Genomic DNA, 25,313 nt, shown 5'->3' on the forward strand with positions numbered 1-25,313 from the left:
CCCGCATGTCGCTACCTCTCCCCCCGCGCTCTCTCTCTCTCTCAGATGGTTTCGCCCACTCCCGCCGCAGCCCACGTGGGCGAGGCTGCACTCCGGCGCCGGCGCGGCGGGAGGACGGACGGAGAGGAGTTCTGGGTGGTGGGACCGGGCGCGCTTCCCCGCCACCCTGTCTGCCCCAGCGGAACGAACCGCAAGACCTAGCTAGGCCTCGCCACAGGTAAAGCGAAAGCTGCTGGAGCGCGACTGCGCTGTTCTGGCCAGGGTTTGGGTCCCCATCCACCTGGGTCCAGGCCGAGTCCCAGGGCCTCTTGGCCTGTAGTCTTCCCGGCCCAATCGAGGGTAATTTGTTTTGTTATTTACCCCTGGCTGATGAGACCAAAACTGTGTTTATTAGTGCGCTGTATAGAGGACGCCAAAGTTCTGTGTGTTTCTGCGGAAGTTCGGTGTGAGTAACAAAGTGAATTAAAATGGCCTAGGAAGGGTTTGCTTACAAAGCCGTCTTTCCAGCCGTTTCATCTCCTCTTTTATTAGCCTTACAGAGGTAGAAATCTCGAGCAGCCTTTGAGTGCTTATTCCTATCCCTAGTGAAGTACTAAGGCACACATTTGAGAAGGATGTGATATTTTAATGGACTGAAGGATTCTTTGAGGCTTTTTTTCTTCAATATTCCTGCTGAGAGAGTCCTGTTAGAAGATTGCCATCACAGACTAAGGCTTTTATACACCTACGAAAATGTCTTGCCTGCAGTGTAGGCAAATGAGTTAGCCTTAGTTGCAATTGATTTATTTCGGCCCGACACCCGGTGCAAGGCTAATGGGGATAGTCACTGGGAGGGTGAATCCAGAGATGAGCCCCTGCTCTCCCGAAGGAACAGTTAGTAATCATTAAGAGATATACACAGAAGTGAAATGATGTGGAGAAGGTGGTGCGCTTGTAAATAAAGATAGGGATAAACATAAGTTGTGTACATAAAGGTATTTTCATGACTATGAATGGAATACTAAAGCTAGTCTGTCTCTTGTGGGAGGAGGCAGGATTAATTTAAGACTGGAAAGGATTCAGAGTGAGATTGGAATTTCAGGAGTTTATTTTGAAGTAGGAGGAATTTCTTAGATAAACTTAGTGTCAAAACATTTTACAGTTAATAGGGACCTTAAGAATGAATCATTTTATTGTACCTGTAACCTTTTAAAATTTTGTTATTTAAAGAATGGTTACTGAATCCCATCATGGGCCAGACATTGTTCTAGGCCACCCCATGAAACTTAGTCTTGTCAACGTAGCCTAATTGAGGTCTTCTGGCTTTCAATTTAGTGCCTTACAACTTTGCTGTGCAGAGAATGAATGTTAGAGGTTTGAGGGAAAACTTGACCCATTTCCTAACAAAATTTAATGAAAATCATCTATGTCACAGGCTATTGTGAATGCTTATTTCTTTTAAAAAAATATTTTAAAATCCCTTTCAGGAGACTTCTTTAAGCATTTTTGGTTTGTGATTGGGAATTTGCATATGTGGAGAGTACTGTATTATACCCGGATTTACAACTGCATGATGGGCAGTGCCCCTCCCTAACCTCCAAACTGTTCAATGGTCAGCTGTGAAAATCTCCAAGAGAAGGTTAGACTGTGCATTATTTGGTCCAATTCAGAGCATAAAACAAGCTGAATTCCAGTATATAGAAAAACAAAGCAGAAAGTTATGTTCAATTCATTTACATTTGGTTGTGTAATCAATAATAATAACCAGTAATATTTGTGGAGCATTTTCCATATGCTGAACTCCAGGCTGTGTTTTCTATGTATTAACTTATTAGTGAAATTATATATTATCAAATTTACCTTTCTAATTAATCTGGCTAAATATAAATTCCTTCATATTCCTTCCAGGCATTTATCGGCCTTATGAAAATCTTCATAAAGCAACTGTTTTTCTATCATTAATATACATGTATACATTGCTGATTGCTAACGTATTTCTCTTCAATTTCTAGTTTAGACTTTTTTTTAAAGACATTTCTTTTTCTACAAATGGAATTTGACAGAGCTGGTTTTCAATTCTGTAAATATCAACGGTGGTTAGCCCTGAGGATGAAGCAAGGAGCAACTTCCTAGATAGCAATTCTCTGATGATCCATTTCAGACACAGTAGATTTCTTTCTGTTTTTTATTCTGTGACTCATGTACAGTTGACCCTTCAACAATACGGGTTTGAACTACACAGGTCCTCTTATATGCAGATTGTTTTCAATAAATATATTGGAAACATGTTTAGACATTTGTGACAGTTTTAAGAAACTTGGACACAAACCACATAGCCTAGAAATATTGAAAAAATTAAGAAAAAGCTATGTCATGAATGAGTAAAATATACATAGATACTGGTCCATTTAATCATTTACTACAATGAAACATACAGAAATCTATTATAAAAAGTTAAAACATCAAAACTTGCACAGACAGTACTTACAGACTGTACATGGTAATATTTGCAGTCTCAGTCAAGGGAAATGTAAACAAATATAAGATGAAGTATTAGATATAACTGCGTGAAATTCACTGTGGCATACACTGTAATAATTTTATAGCCACTTTGTGTTGCTGTTGTGGTGCACTCAAGTGTTGCCAGTATCCCTTTAGCACACCCATTGTGTGACACTAATCATCTTTACGTGAACAGCTCCTCTAAAGTAAATTGCATATCGCATTGTGTTTAGTGCAACACCCAAACCCTTGAGTGACGCCACGGGACCCGTAAAGAGTGCCACTGTGACTCTGGAAGTGCTCCTGAGAACTAGAGGGAGGTCATGGCATTACAGGAAAAGCTGAATTCCTTCGTATGTACTTGATATGGTCTGCGGCTGCTGGGCGTTTCAACATAAATGAACCCAGCATAAGGACCATTGCAAAAAAAGAAAAGGAAATTCATGAAGCATTTGCCTTGAAACCTTACACTTTTTGCAAAATACCTTCTTATTTCATATTGAAAATGCATCTTTTCTGTGAGTGCAGGATTGTTAGAAGGAAGGCATACCCTATAGACTCTAATGTGATTTGAGAAAAGGTGAATTTATTTTATGACAACGCAAAACGAAGATGAAGGATCTAAAGCTGGAGAATTGAATGCCAGGGAAGGATGGTTTGGTAATTTTAGAAAGAGGTTTGGCTTTAACAAGGTCAAGATAACAGGAGAAGCATCTTCTGACTGAGGGGCAGCAGAGGAGTTCCTAGACATTAAGAATATAATTGAGGGGAATGGATATCTGCCTGAACAGGTTTTTAATGCAGATGAAAGTGTCTTGGAAAAACAAAGCACCACAAAGCATGTATATTAGTAAGGAAGAGAGGGGGAGCTAAAGGGTTTCAAGATATGGATCTTGGAGAAATTCAAGAGCTAATAGACACCACACCGGAAGAATTAAAAGAAGACAATGTCATGGAGATGAGTGCTTCTGAACCTGTGCCAGATGATGAGGGAGAAGACATGGAGGAAGCGGTGCCAGAACACACACCGGCATTAGACAATCTGGCAGAAAAGTTTTGATTATTCAAGACTGCTTTGGACTTCTTTTGTTTTTTTAAAGATTTTATTTATTTATTTTTAGAGAGGGGAAGGGAGAGAAGCATCGATGTGTGGTTGCCTCTCGTATACCCCAAATGGGGGAAGGATTGGTACCGTGTGGAAACAGCGTTAGAGATGAAAAAGTAATATCGTCAGACAGAAATTACAATGTATTTCCATAAAGTTACACCCATGTGCCCGCCTCTCCTGCCTCCCCTTCCACCTCCTCCACCTCTTCAGCATCTGCCTCCCCTGAGGCAGAGACCAACCCTACTCTTCCTCCTCCTCAGCCTCCTCAACATGAAGATGAGGAGGAGGAAGACCTTCATGATGCTCCACTTCCACCTAATGAATAGGAAATAATCTTCATGCCTTACAGTTAGCAAACTCACCTGTTGTGTATGGGAGTGTGGCTTTGTGTGAGAATCTAATAACTGACAAGAACTCTCTGAGACGTTTTTGTTTTACCATCATTGCCTAAGTATTCATCGTGTAGAACATCATTTGTAAGACTTGTATGGAAGCAGATAGCCCATCCTTACATAGCCATAGGGTGGATAATATTTAATATAAAATTAATAGTGTTAGTTTTCTCACTGTTTTATAACTTCTTTCAAAGAATTACATTACCATAAAGTATCTCTCTCTCTCTCTCTCCTCTTCCCTCCCTCCCGCACTTCCCCTTCTCCTCCCTCTCTCCCTCCCTCCCTCTCTCCAATGATTATAGAACTGCATACCATCACAGGTAAGTGGTTATTTTAAAGAATGTAACAATGTTTCCAACACTGCATTATGAACATGACTAGTACTGTATGCCATAAAAATGTATAACCATTTAATGTATAACCACTAATTTTTCATTAGTGTATAGGTTATCGTATGAAGATAATCATATCGATTACACTAGGCAAATCAATAACCATGAAGCAATTATATTGGTGTTTGTTATCAGTGCATGAATTGTTACACCTGTTAATAAATGCGAATTTCTTTTTCACGTTATCTTTTCATTTTTGACGTCTAGTGTTAGTAATGCATATGACATCTGTAGTGTTTTGTATCATGTAAGACAGTATTGAGGCAGGTATTAACAGTTCCTCATATAAACTTATGGTATTGATAAATGCAGTACACTACTGTCAATGGATTTTCTTAACATTTCCATCTCTCCAACTTATTGTAAGACTACGCTATATAAAACATATAATGGTATTTTTTATCAACTGTTTATGTTATTGATAAGGCTTCTTCTGTTCAGTAGTTGACTATTAGTAGCTAAGTTTTGGAGAAGTCAAAACTTTTACATGGATTTTACACTGCAGGTGTCGGGGAGCACGGGGCCCTTAACTCCCATGTTGTTTAAGGGTCTGCTGTATGTACATAAAGTGCATTTGAATAATTCAGTGTGGTTTTGATCAACGGTCTGTTTCTTAAATGTCCTTCAAACCAAATTTCAAGAACACTTGATTGCATTACCTTATTTTCTTTAAATTATTAAATTAACAGATTTTTTGGTTCAGCTGTAATTTGAACATTCACAGATTTTTGTTTTAAATATTTTTCTTACACCAGTGATTTTATTTTTGTAAAGCATATGTATTTTTCAAGTTCAGAAGTTCTTGTCTTTTGGTTTGTAAATGTGACTGTCTTGTTTTTGGCTTTTCTTGTGCTCAAGAAACTACTTTAGTCACCTAAATTTATTTAATACCTTTTAATTATAAAAAAGTTTTCAATTTATCTTTTTATTGTTTGAATATTGTTTTAAACATTTAAGTAAAGTACATTTCTCTTTTTGAATGCTTATGTACATTCTTTGTAGGCTACGTTAAGAAAAATGGCCCTGACCGCCCAACAGATACCCAGGTGGTTCAGCTCGATTAGATGGAATAGCTTTGTTACTGCTGCACAACTTGGAAATCGTTTTCAGAGACCAGCAAAAACACTGTCGAATGGATTCTCTGCTCACCCTTGGGTGTCCTCTCACAATTGCTTTCTCCAGTGGGCATTTAAGACTTACAGGACTTCCTCCGTATGGAATAATAGTTCCCAGCCCACCAAACAAGAGATTAATGCAGATGAAAGCACGAGGCTTCCTTCCGTGAATGAGCAGCCACGAGAGATACCCAACTTTGATCCTGAGCTGTCTCTGGAAGGTAATTCTGACGTTCAGAAAGTCTCTTTTGCCCCACTTCAGGAGTCTGAATAAGCTGCCTGTTTATATTGTTAGCCTATTTCAAGTCGTATTTCATACCAGGCATGAAAAATAAAAATGCCGGTTCTATTCATTTATTTTTATTATGCCTCTATTTTACTAAGATAAAAAGTTTGTAGGATAATATGTATAAAATTGTTTTATAGCTATATAAACAACTTTCTACATACTTTATCTAGATTGTAAGTGTTTTTTCCTGGTAATCAGGTTTATTAGGGTATGAGAATAAAATCAGGAAAAATGCATCCTTTTTGGATACACAGTGCTATGAATTTTGACATACGCATTTAGCTATGTAATGACTACCACAGTCAGTACAACAGTTACATCACCCCCAAAAGCTCCCTTGGTCCGCCTACTCAGTCCTCTACCTCCTGTGCTTCCTATTCTGGGAATGTTTCTGGGTAAGAATATTTCACTACAAATGAGACATTAGGTAAAGTAGAATATGCAGGATTGTGGGGGAGGGGAGAAAGGGGGCTAGGAGGAGAAGCTGGATATAATAAATGAGAAAGTGTAGTGATTAGAGGCAAAAAAAAAAATATGACAGTCCTGATTCCTTAGCCTTAGGTAGGTTGCAGTTTCCAGTATTTTCCATACAGAGTTTGATTTAAGATGAAACAAAACCTCAGAATCAAGGCTACACTAGGGTCACTTAGCAAAGAGAGAGTCACTTAGCGAAGGACTACAGGTGGTAGAAACACAGTCATAGAAGCCTCTTAAAGGCATATTTGAGGATAACTTGGAGAAGGGAACGAATCAAAATGAAGACATTTTAGAATGTGATGATTGCTTTAACCCATACAATTCAGGCTGGTAGAATATGTTACACCGTTGGCCAAGTTAACAAGCTATGAATCTTTTTGAGGAAAATTTAATCTCTAAAGGTACTTGAAGGTCAGTTGGTCTTTACCATTTCTTAACTATTAATTAAAGTGAAGGAAAGGGGAAAGGATTTTGTACAGGACTCATTCTAATGGAATAGAAATTTATTAGAATGCCCTGGCTGGTGTGGCTCAGTGGATTGAGCGCTGGCCTGTGAACCAAAGGGTCACCAGTTCAGTTCCCTGTCAGGGCACATGCCTGGGTTGTGGGCCAGGTCCTCAGTGGGGAGCAACCACATTTAAGAGGCAACCACACACTGATGTTTCTCTCCCTCTCTTTCTTCCTCCCTTCCCCTCTGTCTAAAAATAAATAAATGAAGTCTTAAAAAATAAAAAAAGAAATGTCTTATCTTGGAAGAGTAGTTGATCTCTCTAAATAGTCTTAGCCTTTCCTATTAAAAAGTAGAAAATATTTGGACTTAGATGCTTAATCCTGAGATGATCCTAAGATTTAAAAAATAGCAAACTATGGAAGTTGTTTTTGTAGAAATATCTTTGAGTGTACAGATGGGAGAGATAACTTGCTTTTCTTTCCACATGGCTGGCTTCAAAGCACTGGACGATGTGCCGCCATTGTCTCCATTGCAGCCGATTTCAGAGGAGGAGGCTGTTCAGATTATCGCAGACCCTCCATTGCCCCCTACTTCATTCACACTTAGAGACTATGTGGATCATTCTGAGACTCTGCAGAAGTTAGTCCTTCTAGGTAAGTGAGTAACCTGCGAGTACTTTCTGAGTGTACTCTTCATTTCTCTTTCTACTTTGTTTAAATTAAGTGTTTATAATCTTATCAAAGTAATACATATCCATGAACAGAAGTCAAATAGCCTAAAAGACTACCAGTGAAAAACTGTACTCCCTGCTTCATCCCTCCTAATGTTGCATCAGGGAGCTCGTTCTGTTTGTATGTAACTTTAAAAGTGCTGTTGCTGGGTTCATCAGTTTCAGACACCAGTTGATCTCTTGTATATACACACGTATGTTTTCCTTATTCTCTTTGATTCTCCCAATATAGTTATATGAACAAGTTTTAGATAAATCATTAGTCAGTGATTACATTATGACTAAATATTGCTCACTGTTCTCTGGGAAGTGTATTATGATTGTTTTCCTTCCTGTCAAACTTTTCATTTTCCATGGTTAATCATTGTTTTTCATTTGATTAGTTTTCTTTATTCCTCGGGCCACATTTTCCCACACCTTCCAGTGGCCTCTCAGGACAGTTTTTCTTACAGTTAACCGTATCAGATGATGTATTTGCTCCATTTCACCACCACCCCCAGCCTTTGTCCTGGAGCCTACTGTCCTGATTTGGGCGGGTTCTCTAGGACTTCTCTGTAAGTATCTCAGCTTGTTGACAGGGAATGCGCTGGGATCTGGATAGTTGAAGGCAGCCGAGGGATCTCACTGTGAGCTTTTACCTGGTCCTCTTTATTTTCGGTCCAGCACCTTACTGCAGCCCTCTGCTGTTTCCATGGCCTCTGGGTCTGGCACTTCTCTTACTTGATTTTCCCAGATGATGAACCTCCTTACTCCTGGAGGATGAGAGGACAGGTTAAGTAAGGGTTTGTCTCTCAAATCCATTTGCTTCTCTTATTCTCTCTAGTCACTGCCTTCGTTCTTTTCAGGTCCTCATTTTTCAGTGAGAAATTAGGAGCTTTCTAATTTGATAGTTGTCTTATCAGCAGTATTGCCCCCCGATAATCTCTCCAATGTTAGTGTTCTTTCTAAAATGCAAATCTGGCTATGTCAGTGACCTACTTGAAATCCTTCAAAGCTTTCCTATGGCTTCAAAATTCTTCCTGCTCCCCCATTTACCTTTTTCGCTTTGCTGCTTGCCACCCTTCTTTTGGTTGGCCAGCCTGGTCAACTGGAGAACTTGATTCAGATCAAGTAACTTTACAATATCTTCCCTCACCTTTCCAACAGAGTGACCCTCCTGTAGGCTCAGTCTGTCCTTGATTGGATCCTAGCACTAATAACCTTGTAATTGTTTACTCCTCTCTCCTTGTGCAAGTGACCCAAATGTATGGGGAATTGCTCTCAAGAAGCTTCAGGGCTTTACACACCTCTAAACACACACATATAAGAATAACTCGAATGCAAGGATGAAAGTGGTAAGTTCCATGCAAGAGATACAAATAAAGTGTTCTGTGGGCTCAAAGGGGAGAGAAAGATGATGTTTGCTGCAAGAAGGGGAGCTGGTCTCCTTCCTTCGAGAACAGCTCTCCCAGCCTCGTGATAGGTGCTCTGGGTAAGACAAGATCAGATGACACGGTCCCCACCTTTAAATAATTTACGTATACTCAGGGCTGTGCAGTATGTGTCAGCCATTCCTCTCCGTATGCTGATACTTCCACAGACCATCTTAGAGGCAACTTGAGTGACGCTGCCATAGAGGAACCTTGAGTGTGTTGCTAGGCAGTATTTTTGAGGACCTTAATGATCTGCTGCTTCTCTGTTTGCTTCCCAGATCTGCTTTCTGCCTTCTCTGTCCCGTCCACATCCCAGGAGGCCAACTTCTGTGCACTCGGGTTCCTCTGCCATCTGGCTTCTGGCCTGCTGGAGCCAGTGGGAGGCACCTGTGGGAGGAGAGGGAGGGCAGGTGGGAGCAGTTTTCCCCTGTTCCCTCCCTGCTTGGGGCCTTGTAACTGCCTCCTCCCTGACAACAGCTCCTACTGAGAAATCCCTTCTTTATCGCTTCCAGCTCCCCCTGGGTTTGGGTACTACTTTTTCTCCGTCTCTTTAGCACTAGGGGTGCCCCTGTTTGTTCTCTTAATTCTGGTCACATCACTGTATAGAGCTCCTTCGTTAAAGTTGTTTTCATCTGAACTTTTTAGGGCGATTTCTTTTGCCTGCCAGACTCTGCTTGACCCAGTAAATATGTATAACACTGAGCGAACAGAGCAGTAATGTCTGTACTTACCGAACTGAAGGGACAAAGCCAGCTTGGACTGTGGTCCCCTACAAGTTAGGATCATGCATTTATGATTCCTTTTCCGTGTCCCCAGTGCCTACCAGATTTGCCTGGTCCGTTGTAGGCATTCAGTGACTATATTTTCCAGTTAATGAAATTGTAAGTAAGCCCACGTGATTTGTGCTGACAGCGGTGTGCCCTCCTGGTGAGATTCTGCACTCTTATTGCTGTTAAAAAGCAGCTTTTCAGGATTGCTTTTTCAGTGCAGTCAGGGTGTGACAGCTCCTGCTGAGCGAGGCTCGTTAGCACCTGTAAGGGGTAATATGTAGTTAAATTTAAAGTCTGAACCCTTTGTGTTATTTTTAAAGCATCCCTTCCCCCATTTAGCACAGGTTTTTGGAACTGGTTTCTAATATAATTATCCATCCATTCAAAAATTTTATTTTTCTATTAATAATTTAAATTACAAAAGAATTACATTGAGTTGTTAAAAGTACAAATATTACAAAAGAAAGAACTCACCCTCTCTATATCTGCAGGTCCAGGTACCTGTCGTTACCAATTTGTTGAGTAGCTTCCCAGACCTCTTTCTGTGCAAATGTTACCGTATAGAAAGCTACACATAGGTTGCATACTTAAATGTAGTCAAACTTAACATTATTATTTAAATTCTGTTTTCTTCTAATAATTTTAAATTTGGTATGTTTTTAGGTCTATATCTATATGAAATTAGTTTTTGTATCAGATAATAAAAGGAATTCTTAATTTTACAAGTGGTCCCGTTATACTCTGACGAATAGTCCTCTCTCCCTGTTGGTTTGAATGCCGTTTTTATTGTGTGCCAGACTTTCAGCTCATCCTGGACTGTTTCCGGTCTTCATTCTGTGTGTCTATGATCTGTTTTTCTGTTTTCGACCCTCTTATATCAATACCTGTTTCATATCCAGGAATTTGAGTTTAGAATTATATTTGGATCTAACAATATGGAATTACAATTTTTTCTAGTTGTGGACACCATTAAGCAAAGAATGTTTTCATTTCATTGAATTTATATTTAAGACTGTAAAGTTGCATCTAGAAATCAGTTTGAGAGTTATTTTAAATCTGATGAGTTTCACGAATATGAAATCTGAGTCTAAACTTAAACTTTTATATTATCTTCAAATGTTTACTCTAAAAATAAGGAATAGGCCTTTCCTATTCATGTATAATTTATTTTTTTAATCAAATAAAAGGAAAAAATGAGAGAATAGAGTGCTCAGTTTTAATGAGAATTTTGAATTACAGATTACTTTGGTTCTCTACCTAGTTAACACTGACATCTAATTATATCCATAGCCAAAGAATGAATTGAAATAACAACTTGGTTTCCCCTTTTTATTCTTTCTCTCCTGTCTTTCGTCTGACTTCAATTACCTAAGATTATAAGAATATGTGAAAGTTCAAGGTTGTGTATTTTCTGCTTTGTGGTGGACTGGAAGGCTGATATGCTCACCTGTTCTCACACAGACCTTTCTTGAGCCCCTTCAAGGCACTTGTCTCTGCCAGAGACCTGGACGTGACAGTGATGAGTAAGATACAGGGTCATTTCTATTCCTCCTATGGAGGGGACCATAAGAATATTTTAAAATAACGCTAACAACTAAGAAAATGATAAAGACAAAACTTCAAGGAAACTACCAGTTTATTCACCTGGTTCATTACCCCACAGAATTACCAGTTAAGCATTACTGTGGAGCTCATTAGGGGCTCATATAAGCCCTCTTCAAACAATACTCAAGAAACCGTAGATAATGGTGATGATCTTCATATGACTTAGTGAATTTGTTTTGGGTGGAAATTTAGCCCCAAATTCATTCTTTTTCTCTACATAGGGCTTTGAAATAAATACTGTATTTTAATTTTAATTTACTTTTATTTCTGCAAGCAATTTAGTGTAAAAATATATTGAAGTTTCTATTGGCCTCCCTGTTCCCCTTCAGATAGGTTGTTGATCTCTACCACTAATTTCTTGGACTTCTCTGTGTGAAGATTAATGACAGAGTTAAGCGGTTTTCTTCCAACAGTGTTTGTAATTTATTGTAGGAGTGGACTTGTCCAAGATAGAAAAACACCCAGATGCAGCCAACCTCCTTCTGAGACTGGATTTTGAAAAAGACATTAAACAAATACTCCTGTTTCTTAAAGATTTGGGTATAGAGAATAATCAACTGGGAGCATTCCTGACTAAAAATTATGCTATTTTCTCTGAAGACCTTGAAAATCTTAAGATCAGGTAGGCTTTTTGGAATGATTCTTGTTTATCCCAAGAAGTGATTATGAAGGAAATAATATATAAGTTATTTTTCAAGTCGCACAAGGTTCAACTGAGATAATGAACATGAACGTTACTGTTTTGTTTGGACCTTTTTTGATCAAAATTGAAACTCACACAGCTTTTTTTCTTCAATACCCTATTATTTTTATGTGAAAACAAAAACATAAAAACTTCTTGCTAAGTCAGTACTTACCCTGTTTCTCTTCGGAAACTGGAATAAGGTGTTTATTTGTTTGTTTTTGTTTTTAATCCATTAACAGATGGCAGGATTTTCTAGAGTACACTTAAAGTTAAGAAAGTTTGAGGTTTTGTGTTTTTTACTGGCCAGTTTTTGATGGTAAACATTGGACATCCTCTTGGCAGATTACTGTATAATTTGCTTAATCTTTCCCATAAGTTGGCTGTTTTCATTGTTCCTTTCTGTCGTCTTTCAATAGCACTTCTGTAAACATCTTTGTGCTTCATTCAACATTCAGAGAACTTATTGAACCTGGGATATTGATATAGTGAGACAGTATTGCTCTGTGAGATAAGAATTCTGCCAGGCGTTGGGAACGCCAGAGAGAGCAGTAGAGTCCTCATCAGTAAGTTCACACTTTGAACCCACCATCGCCCCCACCTCCCACCTAAATCTCTTGCCTGCACTCCCAGACTCACTGAATGGGAGCACTGTCACCCTGCCAAGCTGGAAATATTAGTATTAACTTGGGCTACTCTTCTTAGAGCATCTGCCTCTAATAAATCACCTCACTCTATCACTTTTACCTTTTTATCTCTCTCAAGTCAGTTAATGCATTTTTCTTAATCTGCAAAGACTTCATCATTTCACAGCAAGGCTGCTGCCGTGGTCTCCTCGCTGGCCGGCCTCTAGTCTTCTCCCCCAGACTAGTCTCGCACCAATGTTTCCTTTCAGAGAGCTTTACAGTTCCTTGAACCTTCATAGTTTAATGTCCTTTTTTCTGAATTAGGAAAAAACAAAACAAAACATGGTATTCCTTATATTGAATAATGTGAGCCCTTATTATACATGCAAAGCACTGAGCTAGACTTGAGTCATATAAAACAGTCACGCTCTGTCCCTTCATGGGACTTGCATTATAGCACAGGGGAGAGAAAGAACGATTCTAGAAACTCAGTCTGACACATCCAGATCCGCTTCTCCTGGCTGTCTGGAACACCAGCTCCCTCCCATTCAAAACCCAGCATACTCTTACTGCTCAGATTAATTCTGAGAAAGTGTGCATACCAGGAGGCGGAGATCACTGGGAGCCATTACAGGGGCTTCCTACCGCAGTGCCATTATTAATACCCCATTTTATAGGGGAGGCGCAGAGGGGCTAAATAATTTGCTCAAGATTACATAGCTAGTGTAAAAGGCAGGCCTTGGACTCAAACCCAGTTAGTCTGACTCCAGAGTCTACACCATACTGTGTCTGTATTTTTAATTCTCTGAAGGAAACTTAAGCTTAAAGAGAGTTTAAGTTACACATGCTCCTAACAACTAAGGCGTATTCTCATGTAGATAGTAGTCTAATGGTTCCCACCCCTGGCTGACAAATTAAACTGTGGAGGATTTTTTAAATTACTTTGATTTTTTTAATAGCTGTTTTATCCACATGTACTCAAAAAGATATACAATGAACCTACTGGTATGGCTCAGTTGATTGAGCATCATCCCACAAAACAAAAGGTTGCTGGTTCGATTCCCAGTCGGGGCACATGACTGGGTTGTGGGTTTGGTCCTGGTTTCAGGGCACATATGATAGGCAGCTGATCAATGTTTTTCTCTTGTTCTCTTTCTCCCTCTCTTCCCCTCTCTCTAAAAATTAATAATAACTAAAATCTTTAAAAATAAAAAATAAATTAAAAAAGGATATACAATGAAAAATAATATTTAATTGAACTTAGCTTCTAGTTCTGGTATATGTACAACATTTTTATTTTCTAGAATTTCTATACCTGCATTGAATTCATATGGTTTTTTAAAACAATTTTCTTGTCCTTTTTTGTTTAGTTTTAATGAAGAAAATTTTAAATGTATAAAGAAGTTATTTGATTCTTAGTAGGAATTTTCAAATGAATAATCTGTATTAAAATTATTTATTTTTTCTGGTTGTGCCTTATATGTTAATGCTTTATTGGAAAAATTAACCATAATGCAGACAGGTGTTCTTATGCTTTAATCAGATACTAATCCTTGCTGCCACACGTATAGAAAGGAATCCTCCTTTCCACCTACTTATTCCTGTCCCTCATCACCCTTCTAAGACCCGATAGAGGCAGCTACTATTATCAAGTGTTTTGTTCAGCTGAGAATGTTCCACCAGACACATGAACGCACACACACACACACAATTGGTGGCATGTAAACGTACTACCCGAAACCCCACTTTCTTACTTTAGCTGTATGTTGGACATAACTTTTCCCTGGTGCTTCCTATTCTTTTTCTACCCCTACTGTAGTTTATACTCTGGATCTGTCTGGTCTCATTTTGGTAAACGTGGTAGTTGTTTGCGGCCGTTACTATTTCCGTGCGGCTGCAGTGACTCCCCTTGTAGATGTGTCGTTCCATACATACTGGTGTGTAGCTAGGGCGATTATTAGGTCAAAGTGTGTGTGCATTCGTCATTTTACTGGGCACTGACAAATTATCTGTCCTATAGGTGGTGGTTCTCCAGTTCACACTCCCACCAACAGTGTGCAGAAGTGCCAATTGAGCTATTCTCCTCACTAAAATGGTCTTATCAAACTTTATGATTTCAGTTCGTTTTATAGATAAAAACAATGCCTCACTGTTTTTGAAATGATGTTTTGAGCACCAAATGTTTGGAGCATTTTTTATACGTCTATTTTCTTTCCTTTTTTTTTTGGTAAGCATTCTTTTATATATTAAGAAAATTTGTTCCTATGACATATTGTAAATATTTTCCCCAGACTTGTCACTTGTGTTTGGCTTTATTGATGCTGTTTTCTTGCCTTGAATTTTAATTTTTTTATATAGTTAAATTTATATATAATAAACTATATATATGTAGTTAAATTTATCAGTCTTTTCTCTTTTTGTTTTTAACCGACTGCTTAAAGAATGATAGTCATTTGAATGTAAAATATAAGGTCTAATACATGGTATAAAAATATCATAGGTATTAAAGGTAGTCAGAATTTAGGTGAAATCTCAACTTGTCATTAATTAGTTGGTAGACTTAAAAGTTATTTAACTTCTCTGGATCTATGTTTTATTCAAATGTAATATGGAAATTTTATCTGGTTCACAGGGTTTTGTTTTTGTTGGGTTTTTTGGTTTTGTTTTGGTTTTTTTTTTTGTAAGAATTAAACAAGATAATGTCCTGGTATGTTTTAGGCATTTAATAAAACTGACTTTTATTATGTTTATAGGCTTTCAGACTTTGTATATTTAAGTATCCTGCTTTGGTTTCCAGAAACTTAGCAGGAAATATCTTTATTGTTAACAGAATACATGTGGAAAGACTGCAGTAAAAGTTAGTTATGAAAATACATACTCAGGAAATGTCCTAAAATACAAAATTCCTTTCAAAGTTTCTCTGAGATACTAAAATAAAAAATTTACTCTCATACTTGAAAGTCTTTCTTTGTAAAAAGAATTCTCAATCTGTTTTCTTAATTTGTGTATTGTCTATTCTTAGACAAAAAAAAATTTTTAAAGAATATCTTTCTTTTTTTTCTACCAAGTAAGACAATAAGTCAGATTAACTAAAAAGGGAATTATTTTTCTATTTTTAATTATAAATGGAAACCATTCTAATAGTTGGGTGGATGCTTGATTTAACCATATTTGGGCTATTATTGTAGAATGGTTTTTTCTTTAATCTCTTTTTTTTTTTTTTTTTTGGTGTGGAAGCCCTAATTAAAAAAGAAAATGTAGATATTTTGGAACATAGAATGCTACTAGTCGATGTTTATAATGATGTTTGTTTTTGTTTCTTCAGAGTGGCTTATCTACAGTCAAAAAATTTCAGTAAGGCAGATATCACACAGATGGTCAGAAATGCGCCGTTTTTGCTGAATTTTTCAGTGGAAAGACTGGATAACAGATTGGGATTTTTTCAGAAAGAACTTGAACTTAATGTGAAGAAGGTAAGCAAAGTGGGGGAAATTTACATATTTCCATGTCAGCTGCATTTAGTAATGTTAAATCGCGTGTTTCTAATAGGTATGAATGAATAAGCGTGCTAGGTTAAACACATAGCTGTATTATTTTATAATATTATTGATGTAATATTAGTAATAATATTGTAATAATAGTAATATGTAATAAGTTGTTTCCTTAAGTTCAGTTTTTAGTATTTGGTTTTTTTCCTCAAACAGTATTAAGTTTTTATGAGATTATGGGTAGGTATTAAGTATGTATGGGTTTCCCAGCACTTCTCTGACTAGGCCATTTTAGGGTTTTTAGTTTTATATTTCTGTTAGTGCTTTGGCTTTTCAGACTGCTTGGATGTGCACATATAGTAATAACAGATTGTTTTATAACTATAGACCAGAGATCTGGTCGTTCGTCTCCCAAGGCTACTAACTGGAAGTCTGGAGCCTGTGAAAGAAAATATGAAGGTAGGATGGCTTTAAGCTTTTGAGAAGTCAGCTTCTTTCTTTAAGGGTTTTGGTCCTCCGAAGAGGATAAAATTTGCTGTTGTCATCTTAAAAATAAACTGTTATAAATGAAGTTATTTCTAAAAAGATGAAAATAGAAAATGATATAGTAAATCTTAGCGGGCAGTTTGTCCTAGTTGATAGTACTTTCATGCGTTTACCAGGTGTTTCATGAGGAAGTCACCCAGCAGACGCTGATGCCTATAATCCTGGGGTAGATTAGGAATCTGGGTGGTCCCTGGAAACTGCTGCCATTGCCCAGGATGAGTCTGTGTCTGTCACCCGGGTGGGAGATGAGTTTTGGAGGCTGGATGCAAAAGACTTCTGTGAAGTGGCCAGCATGTCACTTTTCTTAGCACCTGTGCCGCTTGCCAGCTCTAGGTCTATCACCAGACATACCAGACAGTCTTCACTGGTTTTTCTCCCAGGGAATAGCATAGAGCCAAGGGCAGCCGACTAGTTAATATATAAAGCTGTGGTAGTGTTTGATGAAACTATTATCGAAGGCCTATTTTCTGAGGTACTTAAAGTGTTTTATATTCAGTTATAAAAAATTTTTGAGCATCTGCCCACACATGATGCCGAGGAGAGAGTCCCTGCCGTCACCGAGCTTCCAGTCTGGGGGGGACAGCGTCCAGAGTAGTACAAGCAGGGGACTGGTGGGGATGCATGGGCTACTGACCACAGAGAGGACTGAACCCACATTTGGGTGGTTAGTATTTTCATCTGTCTGGAATTTTGACACGTACTTTTTCAGATAACACTCCGGAGCAGAGGCTCAAAAAGCACTTTGAAACTGTTACTGCTGGTCTGTGTGGTGGGGCCCATAATGATAACCTGGCCAGGCCTCCTGTGCCCACCTTCATTCTCCCATAGTTACGGTAACTCCCGTGGGGTCCTCTTGTTAACCACCTTGCTGTGAGTAGCTCATGCTCAGGGGAGGGGTTTGAAATTCAGGCTACCCCAGAAGTAGGAAGCTATGATCCCTTCAGGGCGTTGGCATAGCTGTCTCCAGATTTTAATGTCCTTATTTTAAATTTTAAGAGAATAGTGTGTCCTCAGGCACAGTACCAAGATAACCTTGTATTCATGATTTATAGCAACTATACTTTCTTTTAGGTTTATCGTCTTGAACTAGGTTTTAAACATAATGAAATTCAACATATGATCACCAAAATCCCAAAGCTGTTAACTGCAAATAAAAGGAAACTTACAGAGATTTTCGATTATGTGCACAACGTGATGAGTATTCCCCACCACGTCATTGTCAGGTTCCCGCAGGTAATGCACACACTCTGTAGGAGCTGCCCTTGCCCTCTCTGTCTGGAGCTGCTCTCTCGCCTAGCGCTGTTCACTTGGGAAGATGCCTTGCTGTTTGTGAAGGAGTTGGACCAAATGCAGTCTAGTTCTGAGAATTGGATAAAGGTCATATTTCTTTTGCTCATCTTTTTGTCAAGAGCACACCTAGCAAACAGAGTGGAGGGAGAGATGGCTTGTGAAAAGTTTATAACTTCTAGGGCACACGTGTCCATCTGCAGAACAGAAATAAATGATGGATCTATTTCTCTGTACTTTTCACTGGCTCCTCGGTAGGCCTGTTGGACTCTAATGCATCCTCTTTTGTTTTTCTCCATTTAAGGTTGAAATGGATCACTTCCCTTAAAGGTCCTTTCAGTGTTTTGCATACTTGTCATTGGAAGTCTATCTCAATCTGTTAGTTAACAAGCTATGTTGTAATGATCTCCTACCAAAGCATAAAACATTCCAGTTTGCCATCATGACAAAGCCTTGTCTTTTAAAGATAGTCAGACTTTCCTGTACTTTACCTAGGGAGTGACGTTATCTGCCTGTTTTTAAGAATGTTAACCCTTTGAAAGCATAGATTCTGTTTTATCTGTGTACACGGCTGAACTCCCAGTGCCTGGAACTCTACCTGGCAATATTTACGTAGGCACTAGGTAAATATTTGTTGAACAAATGAATGATTGCATTTCACGAAAGTTATCCTTCTTTCCTGCTTACCATGTGATTAGAGTGATTGAATTTTATTAAAGTGATCCTTCTCCATTTGCTACATGTGTTCTTTATATAAAGATGGGCAAAAGAAATATGACTTTAATATAACTCTCAGAACTGTTTTGCATTGGGGCCAATCCTTTCACAAATGGCAATGTTTATTTACCTATTATACTTCATTATGAATGGGTCCTTAGTAGAGAATTTTTTCCTGTTTTATCAAATGCATATATATTCATTATAAAAAGTATTAGAAGCCTGCAGTGGTGCAGCTTTGGCTTATGGAACAGTTGTAAAGTAAGTAATCTTCAACTAAAAAGCAACGGAGCCTGGTTTTTCCCCAGGAGCTCGTAGATCATTCAGTGACAGTTAAAGCACGGTGAGAGAATGTGATTTGAGGACACAAAAATCAATCGGACATGACCTGTGTTCTTGTGGAATTTGTAATCTAACATGGAAGATGGGTTTTAAAAATGTAATTGCTTTACATAAAGTTAGAGTCTTAACCACATGTCTTACGGAGTTATTTTAATTCAGAAGAGGTAGGAAAATCATAGGTATAATAACAGCTATTGAGCGCTTATTATGTGCCAGCCCGCCTTTACTGCTTTACTTGTACTAATTCATTTAATCATCACAATAGCCATATGAAGTAGGAATTATTATTATTCCTATCTTATGAATGAAGAAAGTAACCATAAAGAGATAACTTGTTCAGTAACTTGTCTAGAGTTACCCAGGTAACAAGGGGCAGACATTAGAACTTTGGCAGCGCGTTTAAAAACCCTGCTCTTCACTAGGATTTGCTGCCACTCTAAGAAGTGACATTTGAGTCGTCAATAAAATGAGTGGCGTCTCAAGGATGGACAGTAACTTTATAAGTAGCGGAAACTATAAACTTGAGCAGATGCATTAAAATCAGACTTATAAACACAGATTTTAGGTACCCCAACTCTAGGTTCTGCAAAGCCCAGTTGTAGAACTGTGACTTCCCAATGGGGACCCTTAAGACTCCTAGGGATCTGGGTAGTATTACTGGAAAAATTTAAAACAACAACAACAACAACACTTATTAATGGAAAAATACATTAACTGACAACAGGCTGTGAGGGAACTGATACATAGACTAAATTTTTTGGCAGGTGCTTTAAAAATTCTGGTGTGAAACTAATTTTCACAAGCAAAAGTTATTGTTGGCACCTATTGTCTGATTAGTTACAATGGGAAACAATTATAACAGGTATGGTTAATGTAGTCTTTCAAGGCAGGATCGTGAGTGGTGATGGATGACAAAAGCAGTAGGGCAATGACACGAGCAAATCCTAGCTGAGGAGGGATGTGATGTTCAAGAGCCCCTAAGGCCTTGTGTCTCCTCTGCCACTGGGCTTCTCTGAAGGCAGAGCGGAGTCCACATTAGGACCACAGGGGATCAGTGACTCTCAGGCTGGGTTTTTGTTTTAATCCCTGATAGTTGAAAGGATCATTAACAGAATGAAATTTTTCTGCCAGTGGCAAAGTGGCCCCTGGTGGTTAACAATCAAAAAAGGAAAGAAGAAAAAACAACCCCAATTTGGACTATGGCTTTTGGACTGGAAAGATCACCCAAATCTCAAATAAGAAAGTGACTTGAACATTAGAGAAGTAACATCATATCTGGTCATAAACTATACAAATGCTTTCAAGTGTCATATTTAGGAAATTTATAGTGAACAGTTGGGAATCTTCACAGTTCTTTGTGGTCCTGTTTGTGTGTTTTATGATAATTTCGTAAGCCAAGAGTCAGTGTAAAAGAGTCATACTTCTAAAGCAGCGATTTTCTACCTTTTTCATCTCATGGCACACATAAACTAATTATAAAATTCTGCAGCACACCAAAAAATATATTATGCTTTTTGCTGATCTACCCCCCAAATAAATACAATGTTGATTCATTCACACCAGATAGCTTCTGTTGTGTTGGATGTTGTCAGTTTTTTTATTTGACAGTCTAAGGGAAAAGAGGCCAGTGCCCCAGACTAAATAGTCAGGTGCTGCGTGTTTTACAATTCTTGCAGCACACCAGTTGAAAATTTCTGTTCTAAAGAAACACATCCAGAAGCTCCCTATATTTTTATGAGCAGTAGTGGGAATTTAGTCATCAAAATGAAGGCAGAACAGCCTGTAATTGGCTTTTTCAGAGAGGAAAAAAGTTTTGTTCAAAAGCAAGCCAATCCCATGTTGAGTTAGCACACCATAATTTTTTTTGGTCACTGTAGTTAGTTTTCAACAACTGTTTTATATATGACCTTGCCAAGTGATCTGCTATACTGTTTCCACTTGAACAGAAAGAATGGCTCCTAGAGGTCATGTGCCACGTGGAGTGGTCCCAGTGCACCTGAAACATAGTCAAGAGAAGAGCCTGAGACACGATACTGAATGTGGTTCATTTGGGCCTTGCCCAGCGCCTCACAGGTGTCTGTCCCTTCAGCACAGGGCCGTCTTTCCAGCCTGGCTGGATCTCCCAATTCTCCCTTCTTTCTTGCAGCTGATGTAGGGACTTAGCCTGCTTCTGATTCCTTTTTAAAGTTGCTGCTACTCACTCTCCTCCTCAGGAGTTTCAACCCTGAGGCAGGAAAGGTGATGATCTTCTTTCTTTCAAGCCCTAGTTGCCAGGTTCATTTCATTTTGATATGAGCAGAATATTAAAAAACAAAAACAAAAAAAACCGAATAGGGCAGCTTCACAGATTGTGAAATCTTACACATTTTTTGATGCCATGGACCTTGACCTTTAACTTGGGTTCTCAAACTTGGCAGGCTTCTGAATCTTGCGGAGGACTTATGGGCTTCCCCCCACCCCCCAAAGTTTTTGATTACGTGGGTTTGGGGTGGAGCCTGAGGATTTGCTTTTTTAACAATTTCTCCCATGTCTCTGTATTGGTTAGTTAATACTCTTTGCCTACAGTGTAGCCCTTAATTTTTGTTTGTAACTGTTCTGTTTGTGAGTTTTGAGTCTCTCTTTAATTATAATTTCTCAGTGGAAGCTATGGGGTGTAAACCCGGGCACTTAGCATGTTTACTGAGCGTGCGGTCAGTACTTTATTTGTAGCCGTATGAACATTTTGATAGCTCATCTTTCAGTGCACCATTCTGTTAACTTTTTTTGTCTTCCGTAGGTATTTAATACAAGGTTGTTTAAAGTCAAAGAAAGACATTTGTTTCTAACCTACTTAGGAAGAGCACAGTATGATCCAGCAAAACCTAACTTCATCTCTTTGGACAAATTGGTATCAATGCCTGATGAAATATTTTGTGAAGAGATTGCCAAAGCCTCAGTACAGGACTTTGAAAAATTCTTAAAAACGCTTTAGTTTTTGGTGTTAAAATGCAATCATGTAAAGTAAATGTATGTATGAATAAATTAATATACTGTACTTCAAAATAAATACCACAAGCCTTACTTGACTTTGGAAGCACTTTCTTGATACTGGAAATTTGGGTACACTTCTGGTAGATCTTTCTTAAAGGCTCCTAGTGACTTAATTCTTTGACTCAACCATTTTCTTCCTTCTGGGGAAGGAAAAAACAACAGCTGTCCCCAACCTTTTTGGCACCAGGGACCAGTTTCTTGGAAGACAATTTTTCTATGGACCAGCAGTGGGAGGATGGTTTCAGGATGATTCAAGCACATCACATTCAAGCTCACCTCCTACTGTGTGGCCCAGTTCCTAACAGGCCCAGACCTGTACCTGTCCGAGGCCTGGAGATTGGGGACCCTTGACTAAAATATAGCAAGCTTAGAGAAAGAGAGTCGGTTTACTATATATAGGCTGGCGTGTTGTCATTCTGGTGAAGATGAGAAAGCAGAGAATTTTCCTCTTTCAGTGACAGGTCTTTTAAAGTGGTTTCATCACAAGACAGCTGTATTTTCTTCTATTCACTTAGATAATGCTACAAAACACTTGCAGTTTTGGCCTCTCCACCCTGTTGTCTTCTGAAGCATGGATATTCAGAGTCACCCACAGGTGGCTACTGAGAATCAGAAAAGGAAAAGGAATAGGGTGGAAAGTACTTTGAAGGTAAGTAGACAGTAAGACATTGTAAAAGGTCGTAACAAACAACTTAAACTGCCTGTGTGCAGAGATTTATAACATTAATTGATGGGGTTTTTTTACATTTACTGCTTAGTATGTAATCCTGGGCAAATGATTTAACCTCTGAGTGTGATTATTTGGAAAATGAGGCATCATCACTTCAGTTATCTGCCTTAGGGACTCAAGATTGAGTAGAACGTTAACACTGGGCGCCCGCAGGGAACCACACCTGGTATTTGCACTCCTGTAGTTTCCTCCAGGATGAAACAGCCAATGTGGTTTGGTCCAAGGGATGCCATCAAGCCTCTGCTTGATAACCACTTGCACATCAGCCCTTACGCTCTTGATGGAAAGAGATTTCTGGCCAAATCTCAGCTGTTCGATCGATGCCAACTGAACACAGATGTGAGTGAAGAGGCTATCTTGGATATTCCAGCTTCAACAGACACCACATGGAGCAAACTACCCAGCTGAATTCAGAATTGGGAGAAACAATAGTGTTTTACACCAGTAACTTAGGGGATAGTGTGTTGTGCACCAGTATTCCGTGATGTGTTGGATCTTGAAACGTCATGAGAAACTAAATTTGATTGGTCAGGGCCAAGTATAATGGCCTTCCTGTTAAGTGTTTTATTAATTTGCTCAGCATTTGAGTTCCTGGAATACAGTGATGAGTGTGGCGTAGATCTGTGCCTTCATGGAGTTCTCTAATGGATGACATCAATAAACAGGAAACAAGGAAGAAGGTACAGCTGGGATCAAAAGCATGGAAGCATCCTGCCAGGTCTTTCTATCGCTGAGAACCTCATGTTGCCTTTATTAACCTATTCAAATCCGAATAGCTAGCTGTGGTTCTGTACAGAATAGTCCTACCACTTCAAATGATTTAAAACCACCAAAGTGTTTATCTCACTCATGTTCCACTTGTGACCAAAAAAGGCTCTGCTCTACATCATCTTTAGTGATAGAGGTTGATGGACCCTCCACCACGTTGAGTGCAGTCAGTCTACAGAAGAGAAAGGAATGTGGAAAATTGCTCTTAAAAACTCACATTTTTCTTAGCCAAACCATCACATGGCCATGCCTATCACATGGCCATGCCTAGCCTTGAGGGTGCAGTTCTACGTACCAGGAGGGAAGCCAAAAATCATTTCGGAATCAACACTAATGACTAGCAGCAAACATCCAGGCTGTAGAATGAGTGCCTGTTGGAGCTGGGTTTTTAACAGTCCTGGGTATCTGATCCCTTCGCAAGGTCTTCCTTCTCTTGTCACAGGAATTTAGGAGGGACAGATGAAGGGAGAAGAGTTTACTATTTCTTCTAAGGCAATGTGCCAATGTACAAATGTGTTGCATTTCTTCACATCTTTCAGATCACTAACATTATTTAGGTATGTGTACGTTTTTAGTTATGCATACAGGATGACTAATGAGAAAATGTGGTGGCACAGAGAATGAGAAAAAGAGAGAAGGCAACAATTTTAGAACTGAAATGGGCTAAGGCCATTAGATCTCACCTTTTGAGCTTATAATGAGGTTGGAGTCTGCTGTCCCAGGTCTCATCTTAAGATCAAAGAAAACAAAAGTAGGTATTGGTATGTAGTTGCTATGGTCTGAATTGTGTTCCCCCCCAAAAAGATTCGTATGTTGAAATGCTAACTCATAATGTGATGGCATTTGGAGATGGCGCCTTTGGAAAATAATTAAGTTTAGATGAGCTCCTAACTGTGGGGTTCTCATGATGGGATTAGTGCCCTTAGAAGACACAAAACAGCTCTATCACTCCCTGCCGTGCACGCGCTCAGTGAGAAGACGGCCCACACTACCAGCCACAGGGAAAGAGCTCTCACCTGAAACTGACCCTGCTAACACCTTGACGGGCCTCTAGCTTCCAGAAATGTTAACAAAGAAATTTCTGTTTTTGAAGTTACCCAGTCTATGGTATTTTGTTATGGCAGCCTTAGCTAACCAAGACTAGTGATGGTAAAGGTTCACCATAATTGAATGAGCAGCAGTCATACTAACTCCCTTGATTTTTTTTTTCTGTCTCTAGATTTTCATGTCCTAGACGTAATATGTTGGAGCTTAGACCTTAAACGTGTACTTGCTTTTACCTTAATTGCTTGCACATTTCTGTAATATTACCTTAGATTTAGTAATATTAATTTTCTTTTTCCTGAACTATCCTTTAACTGTGCTAACATGGCTTGATGAAAGTCTTCAGCTGGAGAAACTGAAGACCAGAGACGGATTAGTATCTCCTAGAGGTAGCATATGGCCCTAGAATTAAGGAGTCCCAAAGTTTTATCTGGATTCTGAGATTCTGGAAGATGAATCTGGATTATTCCTAGCTGTGTGTCCTACCCTTCTGAGCCTCTTTCCTCCTCTATCCAATAGGGATACTCAGAGTACTTAAGAATTAGAATTAGAAATGAGAAAATTAAATGAGAATATGCCCATAACACGCTTAGCATGTTGCGTGCCACAAGGGCACAATTAATACTGCCCGAGCTCTCACAGGTCGTCACTTACAGAGCCGAGAATATAGTCCCAATGCTCTAATTGCTTCCCTGGGGTTTTTCCCATCACGTCACATTAATTGCTTCTTGGAACCTGGCGCACAAAATGCTCGGCCTACTCCTTCGGTAAGGACTCGGGCGGAAGGGAACACAGACAGGTATCCAACATCGGCCGCCAGAACTGCGC

General features: G+C 39.0%; 1 protein-coding gene and 1 long non-coding RNA gene across 5 annotated transcripts; one reads left to right on the forward strand and one right to left on the reverse strand.

Annotated features, from left to right (window-relative positions):
- Nucleotides 1-54: 54 nt before the first annotated feature.
- On the forward strand, nt 55-21,978 carry MTERF3 (mitochondrial transcription termination factor 3). 3 transcript variants are annotated; one of them, XM_045181722.2, is made up of 9 exons: nt 55-217; nt 4,287-4,304; nt 5,379-5,712; nt 7,209-7,361; nt 11,658-11,847; nt 15,859-16,006; nt 16,409-16,480; nt 17,639-17,800; nt 21,690-21,978. In XM_045181722.2, exons 3-9 carry the CDS (start codon nt 5,394-5,396, stop codon nt 21,882-21,884), a joined length of 1,239 nt encoding a protein of 412 aa, XP_045037657.1. In that variant the 5' UTR covers nt 55-217; nt 4,287-4,304; nt 5,379-5,393; the 3' UTR covers nt 21,885-21,978. The 3 variants fall into 3 exon arrangements, with proteins under 3 accessions (XP_045037657.1, XP_024427951.1, XP_024427950.1); XM_024572182.3 differs by lacking the exon at nt 4,287-4,304 and having other exon boundaries at nt 58-217; XM_024572183.3 differs by lacking the exons at nt 4,287-4,304; nt 16,409-16,480 and having other exon boundaries at nt 56-217.
- LOC112315471 (uncharacterized) lies at nt 7,803-25,279 on the reverse strand. Of its 2 annotated transcripts, XR_011651531.1 has the most exons (7): nt 25,140-25,279; nt 23,737-24,170; nt 12,655-12,848; nt 12,083-12,379; nt 11,068-11,124; nt 8,941-9,881; nt 7,803-8,190 (listed from the first exon to the last, which is right to left on the reverse strand). It is a non-coding gene; the product is annotated as an uncharacterized lncRNA (long non-coding RNA). The 2 variants fall into 2 exon arrangements; XR_011651530.1 differs by lacking the exons at nt 12,083-12,379; nt 23,737-24,170 and having other exon boundaries at nt 11,068-11,171.
- Nucleotides 25,280-25,313: the final 34 nt, after the last annotated feature.

Source organism: Desmodus rotundus, chromosome 8 (genome assembly GCF_022682495.2).
Source record: "Desmodus rotundus isolate HL8 chromosome 8, HLdesRot8A.1, whole genome shotgun sequence".
In the NCBI taxonomy this organism is placed as follows: Eukaryota; Metazoa; Chordata; class Mammalia; order Chiroptera; family Phyllostomidae; genus Desmodus; species Desmodus rotundus.